The sequence below is a fragment of the Condylura cristata genome, unplaced genomic scaffold (genome assembly GCF_000260355.1).
Source record: "Condylura cristata isolate star-nosed mole 26May11 unplaced genomic scaffold, ConCri1.0 scaffold00016, whole genome shotgun sequence".
NCBI lineage: Eukaryota > Metazoa > Chordata > Mammalia > Eulipotyphla > Talpidae > Condylura > Condylura cristata.
In genome coordinates, this window is record NW_004567117.1 from 1,853,905 (window position 1) to 1,878,216 (window position 24,312).

The window sequence follows — 24,312 nt, forward strand, 5'->3', positions numbered from 1 at the left end:
ATAATGGACTTGGATAGGTCGTGACATGACCTTATGGATCTGTTGTTTTACAAAATCAACAATCCGGTTGAAAATGCATGGGCCAATAGTCAGTAAAAGAAGGAGTAGCAATAGGCGGCCTGTTATGGCCGAAAGCAGAGTAGCAAGCCAGGGAGATCCTTTAAGCCACCCATCAAACCAATTTTGTTGATTTTCAAAATCTCGTCTTCTTTGGGCAAGTCTCTCCCTTAGTTTTTCCATAGATTCTCTAACTACTCTTGTTTGATCTGCATAAAAACAGCATTCTTCCTTCAGAGCTGCACAGCATTCTTCCTTCAGAGCTGCTTTTGATCAGGAAGGACTGGATTGGGACCTATGGGGACGGTAGCAACACTCTGTATTGATAATTTGATTTTGAAAATGACACCCCTGTCTTTTCCACTTAAATACCAGCGCAAACCCCAAGTCCTGCCCGAGAGCCAGTCCCTGAACTTTTTACCCTGAGTAGTGAATTTTATTTTGAGAGGCAAAGAGAGTCCGTGCCTTTGGCCATAAAAACCTTCCCTGCCCTTAACGTAATAACAAGTGTGTCCATCGGGGTCTGGCTTGTTATAGTCCCGAGAAACAGTGATTAGATCCCAAGAGGAGGAGGGGTGCCAATATGCTGCCCCCGTGGTTTCGCATCCCCAGCTCCCACAAAAAAATGTTCAAATCCACCACAGGTGGACTCAGTCGCCCTATCCCTGCCATCCTTGGGACATACATAAAAATCTGACTGGGCCAGTCTGCAGCGGGCGGTAGGGCTGCTGCAGCCCGGGGCGGACTTTGTCCTAGGGTTAGAGCCATAAGACACATATTTTGTTGTGCCATTTAACTTGTGTAATTCTATGGTGGATATATCCCAAGTGTCTAGCCCTGCAGCCAATTGGCAAAAATCGGGGGTGAGAGTGGGCCACCAGGAATATGGAGTATGAGTGCCGGTAGTTGACCAGACCGTTTCGCCTGTAGAGATATTACTTGCCATGTGAGATGTTTTGTGGTGTGTGGGCTTTCTGGAGAGACAGCAGAAAAAGAAAGAACAATAATAAACAACAAGGGGGGTGTAATTATCGTCTTTGACCGCGGCTGGTGTGATCGGAGGCATCTGTCAGAAGATGGACTTGGTATCCCCGGACCAGCAGCCATCCTGGACTTGGTAACCGATTGTAGATTGTAGAGTCACAGATGGACGAGTATTTTCTGAAAAAGACAAGAGAGAGTAACTGGCCTCGGGAGGACTGAAGGCCCCTCCCTGGGCTGGGGGTTAGAATGTCTCACGAGCCGTTCAGGGAGCCAGCGGGCGGCATCATGAGACTGTGAGAAGTTCCTAATCCTTTTCCAGGAAGAAAACCCTGATTAAGCATTTGGGCTGTAACTGTGTCACTTGGACTGAACATGATAATGCTCATTTGAGATAGTAGGTCACGGCCCCACAAATAGACCAGAAGGCCAGGAATGACATAAGGTTTTACTAATCCCATGTTGCCTTCTTGGTCTTTCCATGTGAGATATTTGGAACTTTGTAATGGATTCTGGCTCTGTCCCAGGCCCCGTAGGTTGGTAAGAGTAGGAGTAGTAGGCCACGAGGGAGGCCAATGTTCTTGGGCAATAATGGTGACATCTGCCCCAGTATCAATGAGACCAGAAAAGCTCTTGTTATCTAGTTTTCGTGAGAGAGCGGGCTTATCCTTTGTGATGGGTTGTATCCAGAAAACATCAGAGGAGCCAAAATTATTATTGCCTCTCTCAGGAGAGACAAGGCGGTGACTAGTCCTGACCATGGGAACTGGGATTAATTGAGCTATTTTTTGGCCTTTTGCTATTTTAACAAAGCTTTTTGTCTTTACCAGGATTGAAATTTCTCCAGTGTAGTCGTTGTCGATTACACCTGGAAGGACCTTTAAACCTCTTTGAACCATACTCCCCCTTCCTAGAATTAAACCAAAGGTGTTGGGGGGAAGGGGCCCAAAAACTCCCATTTTGAGTTGCTGATAGCCCATTTCAGGCATTAGTATTGTGTCGGAGGAGGGACAGAGGTCCAGTCCTGCGCTGCCTGGGGTGGCCCTTGTGAGGTATGAAAAGGATGGGTGAGGAGCACTGTCTGAGGCCGCCCCGCGGTGAATGCTCCCATTGTTAATTTCGGGGCCGGGAGCTGGCCCCTCCGGGCGTTTCCCGGCTGAGGGGTGGAGGCGTGGCTTACGTTTGGGTCTGATAAGCGGGGAGGCAAGGGCTTTCCTTCTACATCGGTGGTGGAAGGACAGTCTCTAGCCCAATGATATCCCTTTCTGCAACGGGGGCAGGGTTTGGAGGGCCAGGGCCGAATGTTCTGAAATAATCATTGAGGGCGTCCCCCACTCGTAACCAACGTTTATAATCTATGGTGCCTTCAAGGGGGAACCAAGGACAAGTTTCTTTTATAAAATCGAAAAACCTGAGGAGATCTTTGGTTTTAACATTAATGCCTCTAGATTGAAGAGTGTCCTTTAACTGGGAGTCATACAATTCATGCTGACTAAGCTCCTGTCCCATGTTATTAACGCCGTGTTGGTGCTACAACAAACATAAAACTAACATAAACCATAAAACATAAAAAGGCTACAACAAACATAAAACTAAAGTGGCAGCAAAATAGATGCTATAACAGTTTAAGGATCTAGGGTGAGGAAGATCCAGGGGTCCACCGTAGCTGTAAAGGCCGTGGTGGGGTGCGTTCCCCTCTCACTGGGATGTCAGAGGTCTGCCGGACAATCACGGCCAGAGTCCCCGCTATAGTCCTCAGTGAGTTGGAAGCTTCCGAAAAGGGGGACTTACCCGTAGGAGAGGTCAATTCCGCTGATCAGGCGGCGAAGAAACGGGGTCTGCAGACGTAAAACACCTTCAAAAATCTTCATAAAACGGGGGGCATGAGCCCAGGGGACTGTTAGGCAAGAGAGCTAACAGCCAATAAAGAAAACTGGTAAAACCTTATAGGGCCCGGGGGATTATCGGTCAGAAAAAGAGAAGGAAACCGATAACCGGTGAGAGAAAGAAAACCGCCGGTTAGCCTGGAAGCCCCACATTGGGCGCCACTTTGCAGGGGACCTTGACCAGCAAGGCCGGAGATTCGGGGCCCCAGGTCCGGCGAACAAAAGAAGCAGTCACATGCGTGTAGCAGAACAAAGAAAGAGCTCTTTATTGGGTTTTATCTCAGCTTTATACAGGAGGAGAGGGATGCCAGGAAGGGAGAAGGCCAATAGAAATGCAACATGTTTTGGTGGCAGTTGATCTCGCGAGGGACGAAAATGGGCGAGAAAAAAAAGAGGAAAAGGAAAAGATGGGGGCAGGGAGTTCTTCCCACATGCCTTTTGCAACCCAGATGTTTTTCTTTATCCGGACTCCATTTCACCTTTTTATGGCTGCTGACAGACGCCAGATGCCGGCCTCGGTCCCCAACACTGCAGCATTAGTTTTGCTGACTCTAAAAAGGTATCCCCAGATCCTATTGACTAGCTGAGTACTCCCTGTGATTATCACCTGCCTTTCATCAGACAAGAGATAGCAGACAATTCTTATGGCAGGCTTCTTGTTTACCCAGTGCTGGTCAACTACAAACACCTAAACTAAAAAGTGTGAGTTCTTTCCAGATTTCTTTATTTTCTATAAATTTTGTTTTAAATTGATCTAGGTATTGAGTTTTCTTGGATATTTCTGATTCTCAAAATAAGATACGTGATTCAAAAAATAGGAGAATTAAGAGAAAAGTGGGCCCAGGGTAGTTGAATTAACTTGTTTTTTTCCTGTAATTTGGTGTATTTTGAAGTTGATCTTTTGCTTTTATTCTTACCTCAGCTGGGAATTTTGGGGTTGTTATATCCTGGTTAGCATCTGAGTTACATTCTCTATGAAGCAATGTATAGTATTGTATAATTGTTGTTCTATGTTGGAGTCTAAAGCAATGGCTTTTTGGTTTTTTGGTATTATTTTGTCAGGTTTAGAGAAAAAAACCCAGGTTCTCCAGCCAGAGGAGAAGAAGACTGTGGCATACCATGAAGCAGGTCATGCAGTTGCTGGCTGGTACTTGGAACATGCAGACCCACTTTTAAAGGTAAGACAAGCCAACTTTATCATGTTAGTAACTGAGAAGATTGCACTCCCGTGAAGGATAAATATTTAAGGAAACAATTTGCCAGAAAAATCTAGAAATGATGGTGGGAGCAAAAAGTGCCCAGAAACAGACTAAAATTGGAAAAGAGTTTACTCTCAAAAGCAGCAGTTGGATCAAAAAAGATAAACTCATGCCATTTGTTTATGGATGATAGAGCTGGAAGGGATCATGCTTAGTGAATAAGCCAGAAAGAAAAAGAAAAATTCTAGGTGGTTTCACTTATAGGAATGTAAAGGGATCAGGGAAAAAATAAAAAGTAATTATAATAAAGTAAAAACCAAAATCAATAAACAACTATAAACCAGAAATATTCTGCAGGGGGGAGAAGGAAATAAGATCAAACAGGTGGGAAGAACAAAAGGGACTATGGTGATGGCACACAGTGAATTGGTGGTAGGAATTCCATTGGGCTACTCCAGAGATGAAAAAGTATACATTGTACAAAAATGAAGAATGATGTAAAAAATATATAAAATATTTTTAAAAATGAAAAGGAAGCAGCAATAAAAAAAAAATGGCAAAGGGTTAGAATTGAGAGTTGGTAGATATCTTGTCTAAGGATTTTCAAACTTCAAGTCCCAATGGCAGGAAACACTGAACTTACTACTAACATCTAGAGGAAGCAGAGGAGTAAGTTTAGGATTTGAAGAATATTGGAAAAGTAACATGAAAATCCTGAAACTAGGGAAGCTACAAATGGTTTAGAACCAAACCCAACTAGAAACTGCAATTTCCTGACTGGCTGCTAAGCTTGGTATACAGAGGAAGACCCCAGAAAGTCTGGCAAAAAAAGGAAGCAGAGACCAAAGAGACAGAGTGTACCAAATGAGAGTGTTCAATTTTCTGATTTTTTTGTTTTCCCGCCATGTACCGTTCTCAAACCAGAATAGCTCAGATATCAGGAAGAAGCAGCCTAGCTAACTGTTGTTAAGGAACAGCTGGAAATTGAGGGGAATCTCCTGAAGCGAGGTGACTACAGAAAAAACTTGAAAGTGTATGCAAAACATCATCACAATTTACAAAAAAGCTATCAGAACCAAAAAGTGAAGTTAGCAAGGTTCTAGAATTCAAGGTCAGTTGATAGAGATCAGTTGTATTCTGTATATAGCAATGAATGGTTAAAAAGTGAAATTTTAAAAATGTTGTTTCATTTATGACAACATCCAGACACAAGAAATATGAGAATAAATTTATCAAAATATGTGTAGGACCTGTACATTGAATTGAACAAAACCTAAATAAAAATTGAGATATACTGTGTTCTTAGAATGTTATGATGTCATTTCTTCCCAAATTGATTGGTACAATTTCTGTCATAATTCTAGCAGACTTTTTAGGGTAGAAATTGACAATATGGTCTAACATACAGGAATGTAGATCAAAACAGTCATACTAATGAAGACTCTAGTATGGTGAAAGGACTGATATGTAGATTAGTAGATAGAAGAGTCCAGGAATAGACTTTCCCACTAATTGATTAATGATTGTCAGTGAAGGTACCAAACCAAATAAAGGATTGCTGTACCAGTAAGTGATTTTGGCAACACTGCGTTCACGTGAAAAAAGAAAATTAACCCTAATTCTTACATCAAAAGTAAAAATTAATTTGAAATAGATTATAAAAGGATTGTAAACAAAATTTCTGGAAAATATAGGTAAAAAAAAATCTTAGTAGCCTTGCTAGGTAAAATTGTCTTAGGAGAAAAAAATATCATGAACCAGAGAAAAAGTTAGTAAATTACATTTTATCAAAGTTGGCAATCTTTTTGTTTTTGAAAGACACTATTAATAAAGTAAAAGGCAAGCCATACAGTCTGAAGATACTTACAATGTGTGTATAAGACAAAAGACACGTATCTAGAATAAACAAACCATTTGTAAAACTCAATAATGAGAAAACAGGCAACCCAGTAAAACAGCAGGCAAAAGAGTTGAGCATAGAATCCATAAAAGGTATGTGAATGGACATTAAGCACACACAGACACTGAGTAGTAGTAGTCATCATGGAAGTGCAAATTAAGCACCAGGAAATGCCCCCTCATAGCCATTAGTATGGTTAAAATTAGTCAGGTTGCATTGGAATACTACTCAGCAATCAAAAAAGATAAACTAATATCATTCACAGCAAGGTGGGTGGAGCTAGAAAGGATTATGCTCAGTGAAGTAAGTCAGAAGGAGAAAGAAAAATACTAGGTTGTTGCACTTACAGAAGGAATATAGAGGATTTTTAACCAAAAAACAAAACAAGGATTATAAACAGAGAAAAACAAAAAATAGACAACTATCAATCAGTTTTACTCTGCAGGGGTTGGGGTAGGAAAGGGATCAAAGGGAGGGCAGGAAGAGCACAAGGGATGTAGAGAGGGTACATAGGTAAATTGGCCATAGAAATTCTCTGGGGACTACATCTAAGAAAGCAAACATTGTGTAAAAATGAAAAATGATGTAAAATATATACAAATTAAATTATATATTAAAAAATTAGTGATTGGTGCTAGTGATAATATTGAGAGTTGATAACTTGCAGTATTAGAAAACTCATACATGACTGATGGGAATGTATAGGGAAAACAGTCTGACACTTTCTAATAGGTAAAAAATGCTTCCACGACCAGCCTCAACTTCTATACACTTAGCGACGAGAAATGAGAACATTCACACACAGACTTAGACCTTTATTCATAAGTGTCAATAAAATGAAAGCAACCCTAGAATGAAATGGATATTTTGTATGTTATACAATAGGAAACTATACAGTGGTAAAATAAATGAATATTAATATCCACAACCATGGGGGGGAGAGGTGAATCTCAAAAGCAGGAACAACAAAGTACATACTGTGTGATTTCACTTATATGCAGTTCTAGAAATGCTAATCCACAGGAACTGAAAGCTTGTCTATGGTTGCTTGGAATGGAAATGGAAGGAAAAATTGACTACAAAGGGTTATGAGGGAACGTTTTAGGGATGAAAAGACTATTCATTATGTTCATTGTGGGAGGTTATGCTTGTCAAAATTCTTTGAATTGTACATTTAAAATGGATGAATTGTATATAAATCATCTTTTAGTAAAGCTGATTTTTTGAAAATTAAATTTATAGTCAAAAAAGACAACTAGAAAAGAAAATGAAGGCTGCTGAGCACCCTTGTTTGCTTTCCCTTTTTGTCCTCCAAAGTGGGTACATGGCCCTGACTGGAGGTATTATAACTCACTCGTAGTACTTTTGTCAAGACTGGACAATTTCAGTTTATAGAGACAATACTTCAAGAATAATGTGGTGAAGTTATTCTGAGAGAATGTATTCCTCAATAATCACTTTTGCTATATTTACAATTTATCTGGCCAAGACTAATGAATTGCCTACAATTGTTCTTATTTTTTATCAGTGAATATATCTATCTGTAAATAAACAAGGTCAAGTCTATTTAGCAATTTGCGTGTTTCCTACTCATCAGGTCTCCATCATCCCAAGGGGAAAAGGACTAGGTTATGCTCAATATTTACCCAAAGAACAATACCTGTACACCAAAGAGCAGCTTTTGGATAGGATGTGCATGACTCTGGGTGGCCGGGTGTCAGAAGAAATATTCTTTGGAAGGATTACAACTGGCGCTCAAGATGACTTAAGAAAAGTAACTCAGAGTGCGTATGCCCAAGTAAGTATAAGAAATGGAGTGTTTCTTCCTAATTTCTTTCAGTATTTGCACAAAAAATGGAGATTCATGAATGATAGTAAACAGTACTACTGTGTTTGACTTAGACTTTTTAGGCAAGGATTATTTTCATAAATCCATTTTATAACAATCAAAATTTAGGAAAAGAAACTATTTTTGTAGTATAGTATTTACTTCCCAGAGCATGTATACAAAGCTTATATGTAGAGTATAAGGTTCACTTGTCAGCCTGTGTGATCCCACATGAAAGACTGCACTCCAACCAAGAACCCAGCTCTTGGAAGTCTCCCTTCCTTCCTTCTGTGAGCATCCACTCTTCTGACTTCCCTTATCATCATGTTGGTTTATATATCCCTAAATAATGTAATTTTATTATCTTGGAATCTGATAGAAGTGACTTTCTTTGGAATTCCTGTTACTCGTATGTCTGTTCATCTTTGCTGGTCTTCTGTCACTTCCTCAAATTCTTTTCATGACACTTTTAGGAGTATAGGTTCTCATCTCTTCAATTGTATCTACCTATAAACTCCCAATCACTCTTCTCTCCATCTTTGTTCCCTTTCCTCTCTCCTCAGAGCTTCAGTTCTGCAATCACAGTTGGTTTTGGTTTGGTCTTGTCTCTTCTTTTCCTTTTTTTGTTAATATTCCATATACACTGAAAATTCCAGTATTTGTCTTTCTCCTTCTGACTTACTCTGATTAGCATAATTCCCTCAGTTCCATGTATGTTGTCACTAATGGCAATATTTCATCTTTTTTTTTTTTTTTCTTAATCACTGAGCAGTATTTCACTGAGTGTATATACCACATCTTCATTCATGGTCATTATGTTGTTTCTGTAACTTGGCTATTATGAATAGTGTTTCAGTGGACATGGAGTGTACCAATTCCTTTGAATTTGTGTTTTTATATTCTCTAGATAGATTCCTAGATATGTAATTGTTGAATCATGTGGTCCATTTTTAATATTCTGAGAAACCTCCATATTATTTTCTGTAGAGGCTGGGTCACTTTGCATTTCCACCAGCAGTGTAGGAGGGTTCCTGTCTCCATAACCCCACCAACACTTGCTGACCTTTTTGGAGATAGCCCATTCTCGCAGGAGTAAAGTGATTATCTTGTGGTTTTGGTTTTCATTTCCTTGATCATAAGTGATGATGAGCACTTTTTCACATGCCTATTGGCCATTTGTGTGTCATCTTTAGAGAAGTGTCTGTTCAGCTTTGCTGATTTTAGCTTACCCTTGCCACAGAAGTTGAGCCCTCAAAGGTATCACTACTGCCAGTGTCATAGAGTGTGTTGCTTAGGTTTTTCTTCTATATATTTTATGGTTTGAAATTTTACATTTGTGTCTTTAATTCAGTTTGAATTGTATTTTGTGAGTAGTGTGAGATAGTGATCTAGTTTCATTCTTTTGCATGTTGCTGTTCAATTTTCAACAGCACCATTTTTTTTGAAGAGACTTTCCTCTCTCCATTGTGTGCTCTTGGTGTCTTTCTTATAAATTAACTTCTTTGGGATTATTTGTTGTGGTTGATTGTTCTTGTGTTCTTTCTAGTTCAATCATTTTCTAAATTAAATTTCCATTTGTATCTTTTTCTTATATTCTAGCTCCTCATTTAAGTTTTTCTGATTCTGATAAGACTTGTTTATCTCTTACGAGGAAAGGACGATTGGAAAAGCTTTTCTAGTTCTATGGTTCCTTGTTCTATTGTTTTCATGAGTCTTAAAAATACTTAACTTCATACTTTTTGAGCTCTCCTGCCCCTCACTTTTATCTGGACCTTTTCTTTTGTAGTAAGTTTGCATCTTCTATAAGTTTCTTCCTAATGTGGGGCTTTATCTGATAAGTTTTGGGGTCTTGTGAAACTAGGCTAGGCTAACCCCTTTACTACGTCCCCTGTGGACTTACGGAACAGGAAAATGCACGCTCCCCTTCTGGTTTCAGTTCTCAGGTTGGCGTGCCATTCCTTCCAGGAAGAGCCCGTAGGCATTTTGGGGATTCTTGTTTTTACAGGTCTGTAAGATACATCTTGCTTCTCTTCTACCTTCTCATGTGTAGAGCATAATAATATTGCAGAAGTTAAGCCTATTGGAATTTGTCACCTAGTCTTGTAGATGTTTGTGATCTTCTGGTCTTGTGTTTCTAGTTGAGGAACTTAAAATGCTGTCAATTTCTCCTATCATCTATATAGAACATAATGTTCACTTAGCTAATGGCCACCACATACACATTGGAAGTAGTATTGTAGTAAAATATGGGCTTAATATCTTTGGAATACTTATCACCATTTTGTAAAAATATGTTATTCTGTCAGCAAAATTGGGTGGCTATTACTAATCATGTCTTCCTTCTCAGATTGTTCAATTTGGCATGAATGAAAAGGTTGGACAGATCTCCTTTGACCTTCCTCGTCAAGGAGAGATGGTGTTAGAGAAACCTTACAGTGAAGCCACTGCAAGACTAATTGATGATGAAGTACGGATACTTATTAATGAAGCTTATAAAAGAACAGTAACTCTTCTCACAGAAAAGAAAGCTGATGTGGAGAAGGTAGGTGACATTTGTACAAATAATCCTCTGTACAGTTTTGTAAAAAGATGAATTGCTATGGTTAACTTCTAGACAATCAGCATTTTCTTTAACTAGCTAACTCTTGGGTTCTTTCATTCATTCTGATATTTCTGTGTCTGCTCTTTCCATATGGTGGTAGGAAAGTGGTGGTAAGCAAACATGTAATCCTGACACTATAGCTCTTTGAAATATTAAAGAATTAAAACAGGATTAAAGAAGTACACTAGGAACTACAAAGTAGAATCAGCATTCTTCCCAGCAAATATTTTACCAGTTTTAAATAAAGAGGAAGAGAGACTGGTTGGCTCTTGCCAGTGTTTGTTGTTTTTTTTTAACCTCTAGAATAAACAGATAGTAAAAGATGAAAGGATCAGTCAGATAGTAAAAGATAAAAGGATCAGTCTAACTTGATGAGTAGGAATTAGCACATGAAAACTATGTTTGGATTAATTACGAACTTCCCAATGATAAACATGCTTCATGTTTTTCTGTTGATCCTCATTTGATGGCATTTCAAAAAGGAAGGGGTCCTTTCTGAACTTAGGCGATTTTGTGCATCCAGTAAACTTGATTTTTCAAAATTCATACTACCAAAATGGAGTTTTTGTTATTTCATATGAAAAATACTTTTAAAAAAAAAGATTTATTTATTTAGGCATACAGAACCTGGGGTACAGGCCAGAGGTGCAAGAACAGTGAGAGCATTCACCAGAGACAGAGTGGGGCGCAGAACAGGCCAACTGACAAAATACACTGCTGAGGGGAGCAGCGGGTGGGGTCAGGGAAAGTCTGTGGCACCATGTGGATCACCTCCGGGGCGGGGATCAAACTCATGCTGAAGTGACTTCAGCTTCTTAGTGCTGTGTTTTAACCTGCTGTGCTACCAGGAAGGGCCGAAAAATACTTTTTTAAAAGGGTTTGACTCAGGTAAAAGCATATTTGTATAAGGGGATCCAAGAAGGAGATGAGCAAGAGAAATGTTTTAAAATTTTCTTTAAAGAAATAAGAGGTAAAGAACCTGTCTCATCTAGGTTCCACATATTCCTGATCCTGGAGACCCAAAGAATCCCAAATGAAAATAAATCCAAACAGGCACACCTTAAGGCATATTATGACCAAACTGCTGAAAAGTAATGATAAGGATACTAAAAGTGTCCAGAGAAAGAAGAGTTACATACAAGGAAATATGTGTTAGATTACCTGCAGCTACTTAGTGGAAACCTTGCAAGTAAGAAGGGAATGGCAGGAAATATTTATAGCTCTTAAATGTATTTTCATCCTAGAATACTATATCCAGCCAGAATGAAGGAGAAATAGGAGTTTTTTTAGAAAAATGAAAATTTAAAGAATATCTCATCACTATGCCAACCTTGAAAGAAACACTAAAGGGATTATATAAATTACATGTAGACATAGCAAAAGCCAAAGCTGTACAATATAGAAAAGAAGGAAGAATAAAAACATGTATCAGTAGAACAGAATTGAGAGCAAACATTTCAACAGATTGCAAATAAGGATCATCGAATGTTAAGTAACATCATTATAATCACAAATCAAAACTCTATAGTAACACATAGGACAGTAGAAATTAACCTCAAGAAAAACATAAAAAGGAGGTCTCAAAGAAATGAAACTATAAAAACATGGCTATTACAAATCATAAATTCTTATATTTTGATAGTCATCTTAAGTGTTTGATTGAATTGAATCTTTTAAGTGTAACTGCAGTTGAATGGCACACAAAATGAATACAATTTTTTACTGTTTATAGGAAACTCATCTTTCTATTGAAGACAAACTGGTTTAAAGTAAAACACTGAAAGACTATCCTTTAAGGAAATGATGATCAAAAAAGGGTAGGAAGGGTTGTACTTACATCAGATATTATAGATTTCCAGTTATGGTAATGAGGTAGAGGTGAACAATATGTAATGAACAAAGACCTACTGAAACAAGATACAGCACTTGATGATCACCGAAATTTATAAATTAGTAGACTTGGAGTTGGCAACAGTGTAATAATAGAGGATTTTAATACTTCAGCTATATGCCAATAATTTGTCACCATCAACAAAGGGAAGAAAAAATTCATGTGAACCTGTAAGTAGATAAAGAGAAGGCATTTGACAAGAGCGCTCTTAATATAAAAGCACTTAACAAAATATATAAAAGGAAAATACCTCAACATAGCAAAGGGTGTGCACTACAAACCTCCAGCTAATACCATACTCAACGATTAAAAACTGAAGGCTTTGCCTTTAATATCAGGAACAAGGCAAAGGTGTCTAATGTAGTTACTTTTGTTTAATTTAGTATTAGAGATTTTACCTAGAGTAATCAGACAAGAAATAAAAGAAATCCTGAATAAAAAATTGTAACTATTATTTGCAGATAGGAGTCTACATATAGAAAACTCTATAAAGAGTTAACTAAAGTCACTAGAAACAATAAATGAGTATAGTAAAGTGGCAGACTACTAAACTAACACAAAATCCATTGCATTTCTACATATAGAAAACAAGTGAGAAGAGAAATTAAAACTGTTCCATTTACAATTATATTAAAAGAAATACCTGGCAATTAACCAAGGAGATGAAGGATTTATACAACAGTAGTTATAAGACAGTGTTAAAAGATATAAAACAGACTATAAAGAGAAGATAAGATAGTCAGTGTTCATGGATGGGGAGAATTAACATAGTCAAAAAAATGTTTTGCCAAAGTGATATGTAGATTCCCTGCAAGCCCTGTTAAAATCTTAGTGATATTCTTCAAGGAAATAGAAAACAAGCAAACAAAAAACTACACAAGATGACAAAGAGCTAACGCAATCATGAGAAAAAAGAAGTAAAAGGGAGGTAACATGTCAACTGACTTTAAACACTATTATAAAGCATCCATAATTCAAACAGTATGCTATTTAGAATAGATACATGAATCACTGGAATAGTATCAAAAAGCCCAGAAATAAAGCCATATCACATTCATATCAATAGTTTATTCCTAAGGAGCCATCATCAATGCAGAAAGTGGTTTTCTTTTTAAAAATATTTATTTATGCATACTGACCTGGGGCACAGGCTAGAGGTGCAGGGGCAGTGAGAGGATTCACCAGAAACAGTGGGGACAGAACAAACCAACTGACAAAGTACACTGCTGAGGGGAGCAGCGGGTGGGTCAGGAGAGGTCTGCTGGGCCATGTGAATCACCTTGGGGGTAATGAAGTGGCTTTAGCTTCTTAATGCTGTGCTTTAATTCACTGCGCCATTAGGGAGGGCCCAATGGGAAAGTTTTTAACAAATGGTGCTGGGAAAACTAGATGACCACTTTGTAAAAGAATAAATTGAGACCACTCCTAACTCCCATACACAAAGATTCAAAATGGATTAAAGACTTAGGAATATACTTTAAAGTATAAATATATAGATTAAATCTTAGGCAATAAGTTTTTTAACATCACTGATCAAGAGATACTTTGGGGGCTCAATATATAAAGCAAGGGATATAAAAAGATAAACTGCTGGGATTACGTTAGTTAAAAATCTTTTATACAAGAAAGAAAATATTTGCAGATTAAAAAGACATCCTACCGAGTGGGAGAAGAGGTTCACACGTCACATTTTACAAGGAATTAATAACCCATTCTATAGATTAAACTCATCCAGCTCAACAGAAACAGAAGCAATCCAATTAAAATGTGGGCAGCAGATTTGATTAATTTTTCAAAGAGGGTATATGTACAGAAGGCCAACAGATACTTAAAAATGTTCATCATTGTCTCTAATGAGGGAAACAACTCCTTTGAGGATGGCATACATCAAAAAGATCCCCAACAACAAATGCTGGAGAGGAAATAGAGAAAGAGGATCACCACTACATAGTTGGTAGCAGTGTACATTGGTACACCCTTTTTGGAAGCTGTATGGACCTATCTGAAAATGGAAATACCTTACAACCCAGCAATCCTACTTTTGGATATCTAACGAATACAAAGTCATCAGCTTGAAAAATTTTGTGGTAAGGTATGGGAGCAGCCCAAGTGCCCATTGACAGAGGATTGCATAAAGAAGATAAAGTGTTTACACACACTGGAATACTACTCAACTGAAGGAAGGATGAAATGTTGCCATTTACAGTAACATGGAACTTTAGGGGATTATATAAAACATAGTAAGCTGAAAGATAAAAACAAATATGGAACAGTTTCATACCTACGAGTAACATAAGGACTCAAAGCAGACGAACCAACAAAAGAAAATAATTACAACCAGCAGACTTTGATAATCAAACAGATTTCCAAGGTGAAAGAGAGGACAGAAAGATCAAGGGGGATTAGAAAACTTTTTCTCTTTACATTTGTAAATTTTACTTAAAAAGGAAAAAAAAAAAGACCCTGGTGGCCCAATGGGTTAAAGAAGCCAAAGCCACTTCAGCAGGAGTTGAAGCCCCACCTGCCCCTGAGGTGGTCCACATGGTGGAGGTGGTCCACATGGTGCAGCTGACCTCTCCTGACCCACCCACCCGCTGCTCCCCTCATTGTACTTCGTTATTATGTCTGTTCTGCTCCCCACTCTGTCTCTGGTGAATCCTCTCACCACCCCCCACGTCTGGCCTGTAACCCTGTAACCCTAGTTCTGTATGCATAAATAAATAAATCTTAAAAAAAAAAAAAAAAACTAGAAAGTTACAGTAAACTATTACACAAGCTGAAATATTAAGAGTTGATGTCTGTAGTTTACTTGTAAAGTGTATTAAGACATAAGATGCTTAGATGGAATGACAGGTAACTAATGTGATTGGACTAAATATTGTAAAATAACAATAGAATCCAGATGATGAATATAGGAGATGGCTATAAAAAATTTTTTGTTTTTGTTAAAAATTATTTCATAATAAAACCCAGAACTTTTTAGTTTGGAAAACTCTAAAACTCTAGGTAAGGGAAGAGTTATTTAGTATTTTCATTGTTCTGATAAAAGTTCACACAGCCATGCCTGGATTTATTTCCAGGCATGGTTCCAAAATTGCTGACTGGCAAGTAAGAGTTTTCTCATCATTCAGTCATTTGTAAAGAGACATTTAATGTGTGCCCCAGTCCTGGGTCTTACCACTAAAAACAATGAAGAAGATAAAACTTAAAAGTTTACAATGAGTGATTGTCAGCTTAGCATGACTAAGTAATGGAAAGGAGTACTAGCAACATAGAGACCAAGTGGGCAGAGAAATTTGTGGGAGGAGGGAGTTATGGAACTATCTACCTGGAACAGATGGGGTTGGGAGTAAGAGGGTGGACAAAGATTTTGGGAAACCAGGCCCTCTAAAATTAGATAGACTGTTTGGAAATAGGATTTTAGAACTAGAAGTAGCCTGCATAATGGTATGACCCAGCCCCTTTTTTGTTGGTGGGAGGCTTAAAGGAATATTCAGTGGAAATGATTGAAAGTTTATCCATTAAGGGCCCCTCCCTGGTGGTGCAAAGGGTTAAGGTGCAGCACTGCAAACTAGCCACAGCCTAACCCATTAGATCCCCCCATCCCGAGGTGAACCACATGGTGCAGCAAACATCTCCTGCCTGGCGCACTGCTCCCCTGAGCAGTGTACTTTGTCAATCTGCCTGTTCTGCTCCCCACTCTGTATAAATAAAATAAATCTTTAAAAAAAAAAAAGTTTATCCATTAAGAAAATGTGGCAGTGGTATGCCAGCTCCAGTGGATGGAGAAAACTAACAAAGAGCAGCTCAGAGGCTGTTGCAGGCATGTTCTAACTTTCCTGAGAAGGTGCTGGTGATGGCAGGAGAAATAGGAAGGTTAGGAAATAAGCAGAGCTAAGGAACCAAGATATGTTGATTAATTGTAAAGAACAAAACTCTCAAAGTGATTCAAATATGCCCCCTATTGGCAGACACAGCTGGGTGCAGAAAGGGGCTCAGCTCACCCAAGAGGACACTAGCAGCAGGCATTTGCAAGTGGTATATGGACAGGAGGTCCAAGTCAGACAGGATCTGGTTGGTAATCCGCTTGTGGCCAGTTGTTGACAAGAAAGTAATTTGCAGTAAAATATCAGAGATGACCAGCTCAGCTCTGGGGCCACAGGGTGTATAATGAGCCCACATGTGCATGCCGTAGATACCAGAGGGGCTGAGATAATTCACAACTTAATCTATCCTTCCAGGTATACAGTTCAGGTGCCAACAATAGTAATATGTTTGTGAGAGGAAAACTGGTTCAATAGGATGAAGATCTTGAAACACTATAGAGTTTTGAAGTACTAGAGAAAATTAAATCTACTAGGAATGTTGAACCACCAGGAAATAGGAACTGTCAAGGGAACAGGTGGCTGGAAACGTTGCTGCTGAGACAGATTCCTTCTAGACCTTTAGCCTTATCTAATGGATTGAAACTTTGGGCAAGTTGATCTCTAACGGCCAAGACTTAGGAGAACAGGGTAACTGTTATGCGTTGAGATACTGCCTAAGATGCAGTAGCTTTTCTAAAACCCCCTACAACCTGATGAGGTAGCTACCCTTACTGTACAGAAATTACATACTACCCTTATTACCTAATGTAATACAGTAATTACATTACTACCCTTACTGTACAAAAGAAACATACATAGAGAAGGTAAATTACTTTGCTTAAGTTCATGCAGTTGCTATGTGGCAGGACCAGAATTGGGACTCAATGTGCTGTCAGCATTGCTCTCCAAATTGAGATGTGCTGTGTATAAAATACACACTGGGTTTTGAAGTATGAAAATAGGGGTGTAAAAAATATCAAACATTGATTATATCATTACATGCTGAAATGGTGATAACTTTTGACACATTGGATTGAATAACAGATTTTTAAAATTTAAAGTGGTTACCTTACAGCTATGTTAATAGACAGATTGAGAAAGATGGTCAAGAAATCCTAGCACTTTCATTTCTCTAAGTCTTACCTTATTTGTATAAACAGTATATTAGAAAGTTTTAGCTGTCTGGTTATGTTTAAAGAACCTTTACCTCAAAGATGTAGACAAAAATATATGTGGATAAACTGATACAATATATCTAGGTTTTTTCCCCTTCCCCCATAATAATCTGAGGAGTAGGTAAAATTCATATGGCTCTAAGTTAGCTCTTAACTGATAGTGGTTACATGGGGTTTAGTTATTCTTTTATCTTTGTACATATTTGACATATTCCATAGTAAAGTTTTAATATAAGAATTGAACAAACACAAGAAAATTATTTGATCTCTTTAAAAACACAGCATTGAATGTCAGCTAGCAGATACATTTAATTTGTAAGTGGGAAGTTATCTCAGGAACTAAACCTGTTTTATGAGATGAGTTTACAATTTAAGCCATTTAATTTTCATGTAGTGATCTGGTGTTCTAACTATAACTACTCTTCTCTGCCTCCATCCTATCACTTGCCTTCATAGAGTTGTCAGATGTTCCCGTTTCTGTGACCTGTTAAGATGTGTATGTCAGACTTGTGGTTTGGTTATACAAATGAATAGCACTTCAAGATATGTATTTTTACTTTAGCTTTCTTGGCTTCATTTTGTATCTCTGCCCTTGTTTAATTTTTTTTTTTTAAACTAAAAATTTCTAGCTTTTCCAGCTTTACACCCATTTCCTCCACCCCCCTCCATGATTTTTACTACTTGGTATATTTTCCCTTATTTAAAAAGCAAGTGTAGCATACTATGTACTCTGTGTATCTTGTTTTTCTCTTTGAATGCCTCTCTTTAAGAGAACATAAATTCTTTTTTTAAATAATATTTTATTTTTACATCATTTTGTGCCTTTTTCCATCTCCGTTGTAATCCCCGTGGGCTTCTCATCACCAGATCACCTGTGTGCCATCATAGTCCAGTGCATTTTTGTCCCCCCATTTTTGATCCCACTCCCCACTACCCCATAAAATGTCTGTGGTATATAGTTGTTCATTATTCTTATTATTTTCTCCCCTGGTCCTTTATACTCCTGCTATGAGAGAAAACATCTGTTATTTTCCCTTTTCTTTGTGACCTATTTGACTAAGCATAATCTTTTCCAGCTCCATCCATGTTGCTGCAAAAGACATGTGTTTCTTTTTTTTAGTTGCTGAGTAATATTCCATTGTGTATATATACCAGTCATCTACTTGTGGGCATTTGGGTTGGTTTCATGTTTTTCCTATTGTAAATAAAGCAGCAATAAGCATGGGGGTACAGGTCTTTTTGAATCAGTGTTTTGTGTCTTATGGATACATACCTAGGAGTGGGATTGCTGGGTCATAGGGAAGCTCCATGTTGAGCAGTTTGAGAAACCTCCAAACAGTTTCCATAGTAGTTGTACTAGTTTGCATTCCCACCAGCAGTGCAGGAGAGTTCCTTTTTCTCCACATCCTCGTCAACATTTGTTGTTGCTAGTTGTTTTAAGATGTGCCACTCTCACTGGGGTGAGGTGGTATCTCATTGTGGTTTTAATTTGTACCACAAGTGATGTTGAACATTTTTCATATGCCTGTTGGCCATCTGCATTTCCTCTTTGGAGAAGTGTCTTTTTAGCTCTTCTGTCCATTTTTTGTTGGGGTTGTTTATTTTTGTTGAGTTTCATCAGTTCTTTGTATATCTTTGTGATCAGTCCTTTATCACTAGTTTTGTGTGAGAAAATTTTTTCCCAACCAGTGGGTTGTCTGTTTTTTGTAATGTGTCTTTTGCTGTACAGAAGCTCTTTGACTTGATGTAGTCCATCTGTTTATTCTTTCCTTCACTATTGTTGGCGTTGGTGCTGTATTTTCAAAGATGTTACTGAGGTGGATGTCATGCAGTGTTTTGCCCATCTTTGCTTCTAGGTATTTTATGGTTTTGGGTCTTATGTCTAGGTCTTTAATCCACTTCGAGTTGGTTTTTGTGCATGGTGCAAGGTAGTGATCTAGTTTCATTTTTTAGCATGTAGCTTCCCAGTTTTCCCAGCACCATTTGTTGAACAAACTTACTATTTCTTTGAAGAATGTCATTGAGACTTTTATTGGGATAGCATTAAATCTCTATGTCACTTATGGTAGTATGGCCATTTTGATGATTCTCCCGATCCATGAGCAAGGGATGACTTTCCATTTCTTGGTGTCTTCTTGTAACAGTGTTTTATAATTTTCTTTGTGTAGGTCTTCGACCTCTTTTGTTAAGTTGATTCCCAGGTATTTGATTCTTTTTGTTTTAGTTGAAAAGGGGATTTTTTTCCCCCACTTCTTCTGACTGGTTGTGTATAGGAAGGCCTCTGACTTTTGTTTGATTTTATATCCTGCTACCTTACTAAATTGGTTGATTGTTTTGATTAGTTTCTCTATGGAGTTTTTAGGGTTTTCCGTGTAAATTAGCATATCATCTGCAAATAAAGACAGTTTTACTTCTTCTTTCCCTATTTGGATTCCTTGTATATATTTTACCTGTCATACTGCTCTGGCTAGAACTTCCAATGTTATGTTGAAGAGCAGTGGTGATAGTGGACACCCTTGTCTTGTTCCTGATCTCAAAGGAAAGGCTTTCAGCTTTTCTCTGTTGAGGATAATATTGGCTGTGGGTTTGTCATTCATGGCTTTTAATCTTGTTGGGGTATGTTCCTTCTATTTGAGGATTTAGAGGGCCTTAAACAAATGGATGTTGAACCTTATGGAATGCCTTCTCTGCATCTATTGATATGATTATATGGTTTTTATTTTTCTGTCGGTTGATGTGATGGATTATATTAATTGATTTTCTGCTGTTGAACCATCCTTGTACTTCTGGGGTAAAGCCCACTTGGTCATGGTGTATTCTTTTTTTAATGCATTGTTGGATTCTGCTGGCTTAAGATTTTGTTGAGGATTTTTGCATCAGTGAAGAACATAAATTCTTAATTACAGGTTCTTAATTGTTCATGGTATGGATGACCACACTGTAGCATTCCCTTTCTGATGGATACTTGCTTTTCCAATATCTTGCTCCTCTTACTCAAAAATTGTTACCTTTTTTGGTGTTTTAAAATGCCTTTTTTGGAGTGGGATTGACATAAAACATTATTAACTTGAATAGATTTTACTGAATAAATTTATCTAATGGAAATTGTTCCTGTTTCAGGTTGCTCTTCTATTACTAGAAAAAGAAGTATTAGATAAGAATGATATGGTTGAACTTTTGGGCCCGAGACCATTTGCAGAGAAATCTACCTATGAAGAATTTGTAGAAGGAACTGGCAGCTTGGATGAGGATACTTCACTTCCAGAGGGCCTTAAGGACTGGAACAAAGAGCGGGAAAAGGAGAAAGAGGAGACCCCAGAAGAGAAAATTGCCAACCAGATCCGAGGAGGAAGGCCATTTTAGTTTTTCATATTGTGGTTTCAATTTATATGTTTTTTTCAACTCTAGCTTTCTCAGAGGAGTGAAAACTTCTCCAGGTTGGTCCAGCTGCTGGTCTGGATGAAAGGTGGGAAAAGGAGCCCTAACTCCCACCCTTCAAAGTACAATAGGGATAGCAAGGTGACTTTCCAAAGGCCCCTGGGGAGAACATGCCCCTTTCCTCTTGAGCTCTGGGACAGTGGCACTCAGGCCCTGCTCCTGCTCCACGTCAGTAAAGCCAGCTAGTGTGTGTCGGGGGTAGAGAATCTGAGGACTTACTACTGAGGAATAGGTATCATTTTCTCTTCCCATCACCTCCTTTTCATTCCTGTTTCCCTCCAGAACTTCCCTCTGTGGAAGGACTATGAAATTAAATTGGAGTCTTGATAAGAATATTTTAAAGATTGAATCTAAATCACATGTTGCTGTTTAAATGGAATGGTTTTCTACGGAGAGCTGTAACATATTTAAAAATATGAATGTATTATGTAAATATGGCTTCTTTACAGCAGAAATAAAGTGTTAACACTGCACTTTTTTCCTCTGAACACACAAAGCGTCATTTATTCCTGGAATACTTTTAAAAAACACAATGGAAAGCGATTAAGTATTTTTACTGTTTAGAGAGGAGTCCTTGAAAAAATCTTAGTCTCACTGTTTCTCTTCAATCCCAATGAAAAGCTTAGTAACTTGTAGATTTGCAAGTCCTGGAGTGATGAACTGTGGCTGTACATACGTTGATACTGAGTCAGTCCATTCAATGATGACATCATTTTACATCCTCATGAGACCATTGTAAATAGACTTTGGCCACACTCTCTGACTCTGTCATCACAGTGGCCAGGCAGGCTGTTTCAAGCCATGTCCTGATTTTGGAGGCAGTGATCCTAAACTGAGCGTGGGACAGTGGGGAGGATGCTTCACCCTCAATCATCTTCCATGTGGTCTGAATCAGTTACTATTATACTATTGCAGGAATACCTTGTGATCTGCAGTTTCAGTTATCCCTGATCATTCCAAAATACTACATACAATAAGCTTTTTTGACAAGGCAAATCGCATAATTGCTTTCTAAGTTGTTCATTTCTTACTGTCCCTAATTTACAAATAAACGTTACCATGTATGTATAGGAAGAGTAGTTCATTACAGGGCTCAGTTCATCTCCCTGTGGGTCTTAAGAAACACTGTATCACCTGAGGATAAGGAAGGACTACCCTAAGATGAAAGTTATATATGTGTGTGGTCCCAGCAAAGCTGAAACCTGCAGTGTTGCAAACCTGCATCGGAATGGTTAGGAATGGTTAGGAATTCTTAACCAAAAGCCACGGTTTGGACTTGAAGGTACTAGATATTTTGCATATTTTAATTACTTTGTTAACAAAGTCAATTTGCCTTGCAGTTTGTCTTGCTTGTTTTGACAATAAGGATGTGGAACAGTGATTTCTCAAACTTAAAAATGGGAGTGGCAGCACTGGAACCCTGGAGCTCCTCCTTGGGGTGACTCCTCCAAGTAACCTAGAGACTGAACTCTCCCAGCCTCTACCACAGAAGCAGCTGTTACAGCTCTGCTACAGGCACCTGCCTCCTCACCTCCACACCTCCACACTCACTCTGTGTCTTTTCTACGCCTGGTGAGGGGAGAATAACATTCACACATGGGGTGTATGTTGGCGGCAGGTCAGTGAAGAGCTGTTCACAGGCTGTGGGGTTCATGGCATAGCCAGGCTGTTCAGGGTGTTGTCCTCCGCAGCAATAGACACTGCATTCCCTTGCATCACTGCCAAAAGAGCAACTGTGGAGTAGGCATTGGCTGTGAGGCCTCTGGATGGAATGATGTGGGTTTTGCCAAACATGAGCACATTTGATTCAGTAAAAGTGAGTTTTGCACAAGGCTCAGATGGTAAATCATAGACCATGTCGGGCCCTGCAGTTCTTACTTGGGCTCTAAACTCAAGGCTGGTGCAGCCTGGGCTACCACTGAGCCCTCAGTAGCATCCTCTGTACAAAAATGGTTACCCCCATACCTGTAAGAGCTAGTGAGCCAGTCCCTGTGATGCAGCCTCAGCAGAGCCTGGCTCATTGTGGGTGTTTGATAACTTGTCTTCTAAGGGTAGATGTAGATAGTGAGATAACTACTTTTACTGCTATCTTACAAAATAGTTTGCAAAATATTTGCAAAAATAAGATATTCACACTTCATGCTGCATGATTAGTGATTAGCTAGGTGAGTGTTGGGGACCTGTCGAGGTGTCCGGAGGCGAGATAGGCAGGGCCCTAAGGTGGGAAGGCTTCGGGCACCCGGAGATTACAAAAAAGGGAGAGGGGAGCGGGCATGAGGAAGAGACAGGATCAGAGTTGGGTGCAAGTCTTCCTGCTCATTCCCTGAGCAGGTCTTTATTTATACTGGGTAGCAAGTAGTTAATTGCAATAATGCATATAGGGTAAGTTAAAGAGATCGCCATAAAACGTTCTCAAGGACAAGGGGAACAAAGCATTTTTCTCTTTAACATTTTATGGCATACTAGATTATATGTTTTTGTGATAATTGTCATGTGTACAGATGTTTAGTTATCACTCAAAGGAAGAGGGGTCTGGGAAGAGATGAGCTCGTTAGCGAACGGTTATTAGGGGTCTTAGGGAAGTAATAAATTGTGTTAGTGTTATCAGTGGTTGTCTAAAGAAAAGTAGTGGCTAATTGAAGGCTAGCAGAGAGTAGTCAGTGCTTGTTTAAAAAAGGAGTTAATTAAGAGAAAGTTGTACAGTTGTGTATTAAGCAACACCTGTGTAATCAAGGTTAAAAATTGTCCACGAGTCCTTATGCCCTGGGAGTCTTATCTGAGATTTGCTTTTTATTTTAAAGAAAGCAGGGAAGCTTCCCAGGAGTTTTCATGCCCTCGGGTTTTATCTCTCCTAGGGTTTGCCTTTTGTCTCAGGAGAAAGAGGAATTTCTCCCCCTGTGGCAGCTTTCCTGGGCCAGGCAGCTGCCTTACGAGGCTAAGACAATCCAGTTGTAAACTGATGGTTGCTCAGACTATTTTGACATTACTATACAAAAAAAGGGAGGTTATAACATAAGTTAGCAGTGGAAATTGATTTTTCAGAGCTTTTCCTAATCTATCTGGAATTTGTCAATCGATAGACATTGCATAGCTTGTGCCAGGTGAGCATAAACACAGTGATTGTGAGCAGTGGGGTGACTGCATCTTTGACTGTTCAGCAGTGGCTAAAGGAACCAGACCTGTGGCATACTGGGTCATCTTGACTGGAATTAGAGTCCCCTGCTTGGTAGGAGAAGACACAACAGGGAAGTGGTGAAAGATTACAAGAGAGATATAAGTGCAGGTGCAAGTGGGGGTGACAGGTGTTTTGTGTGTGGCTTTCATGCTTAAAAAAATTCTGGCTCCCACTCTTATTAATGACTCCAGTTCAAACCTTTTTCTCTAAGTTCTTAAAGAACTGCAGGAACATTTCACCCAAGAAGAGGAAGGACTTGGTAACCATTCTAGCAAGGCAAAGTAACAAGTCTATCACAAAAGTAGAGGCTGGAA

The 24,312-nt window shown here is 38.8% G+C and overlaps 1 protein-coding gene across 1 annotated transcript in view; it reads left to right on the forward strand.

Moving 5' to 3' along the window:
* The window catches only part of AFG3L2 (AFG3-like AAA ATPase 2), a 50,527-nt gene extending 29,229 nt beyond the window's left edge, over positions 1-21,298 (forward strand). The window contains exons 15-18 of the mRNA XM_004683970.2: positions 3,987-4,102; positions 7,621-7,821; positions 10,199-10,393; positions 20,506-21,298. Coding sequence (XP_004684027.2) covers positions 3,987-4,102; positions 7,621-7,821; positions 10,199-10,393; positions 20,506-20,748 — 755 coding nt within the window. The 3' untranslated portion in view covers positions 20,749-21,298. The remainder of the gene's footprint in view (positions 1-3,986; positions 4,103-7,620; positions 7,822-10,198; positions 10,394-20,505) is intronic.
* The last annotated feature ends 3,014 nt before the right edge of the window (positions 21,299-24,312 follow it).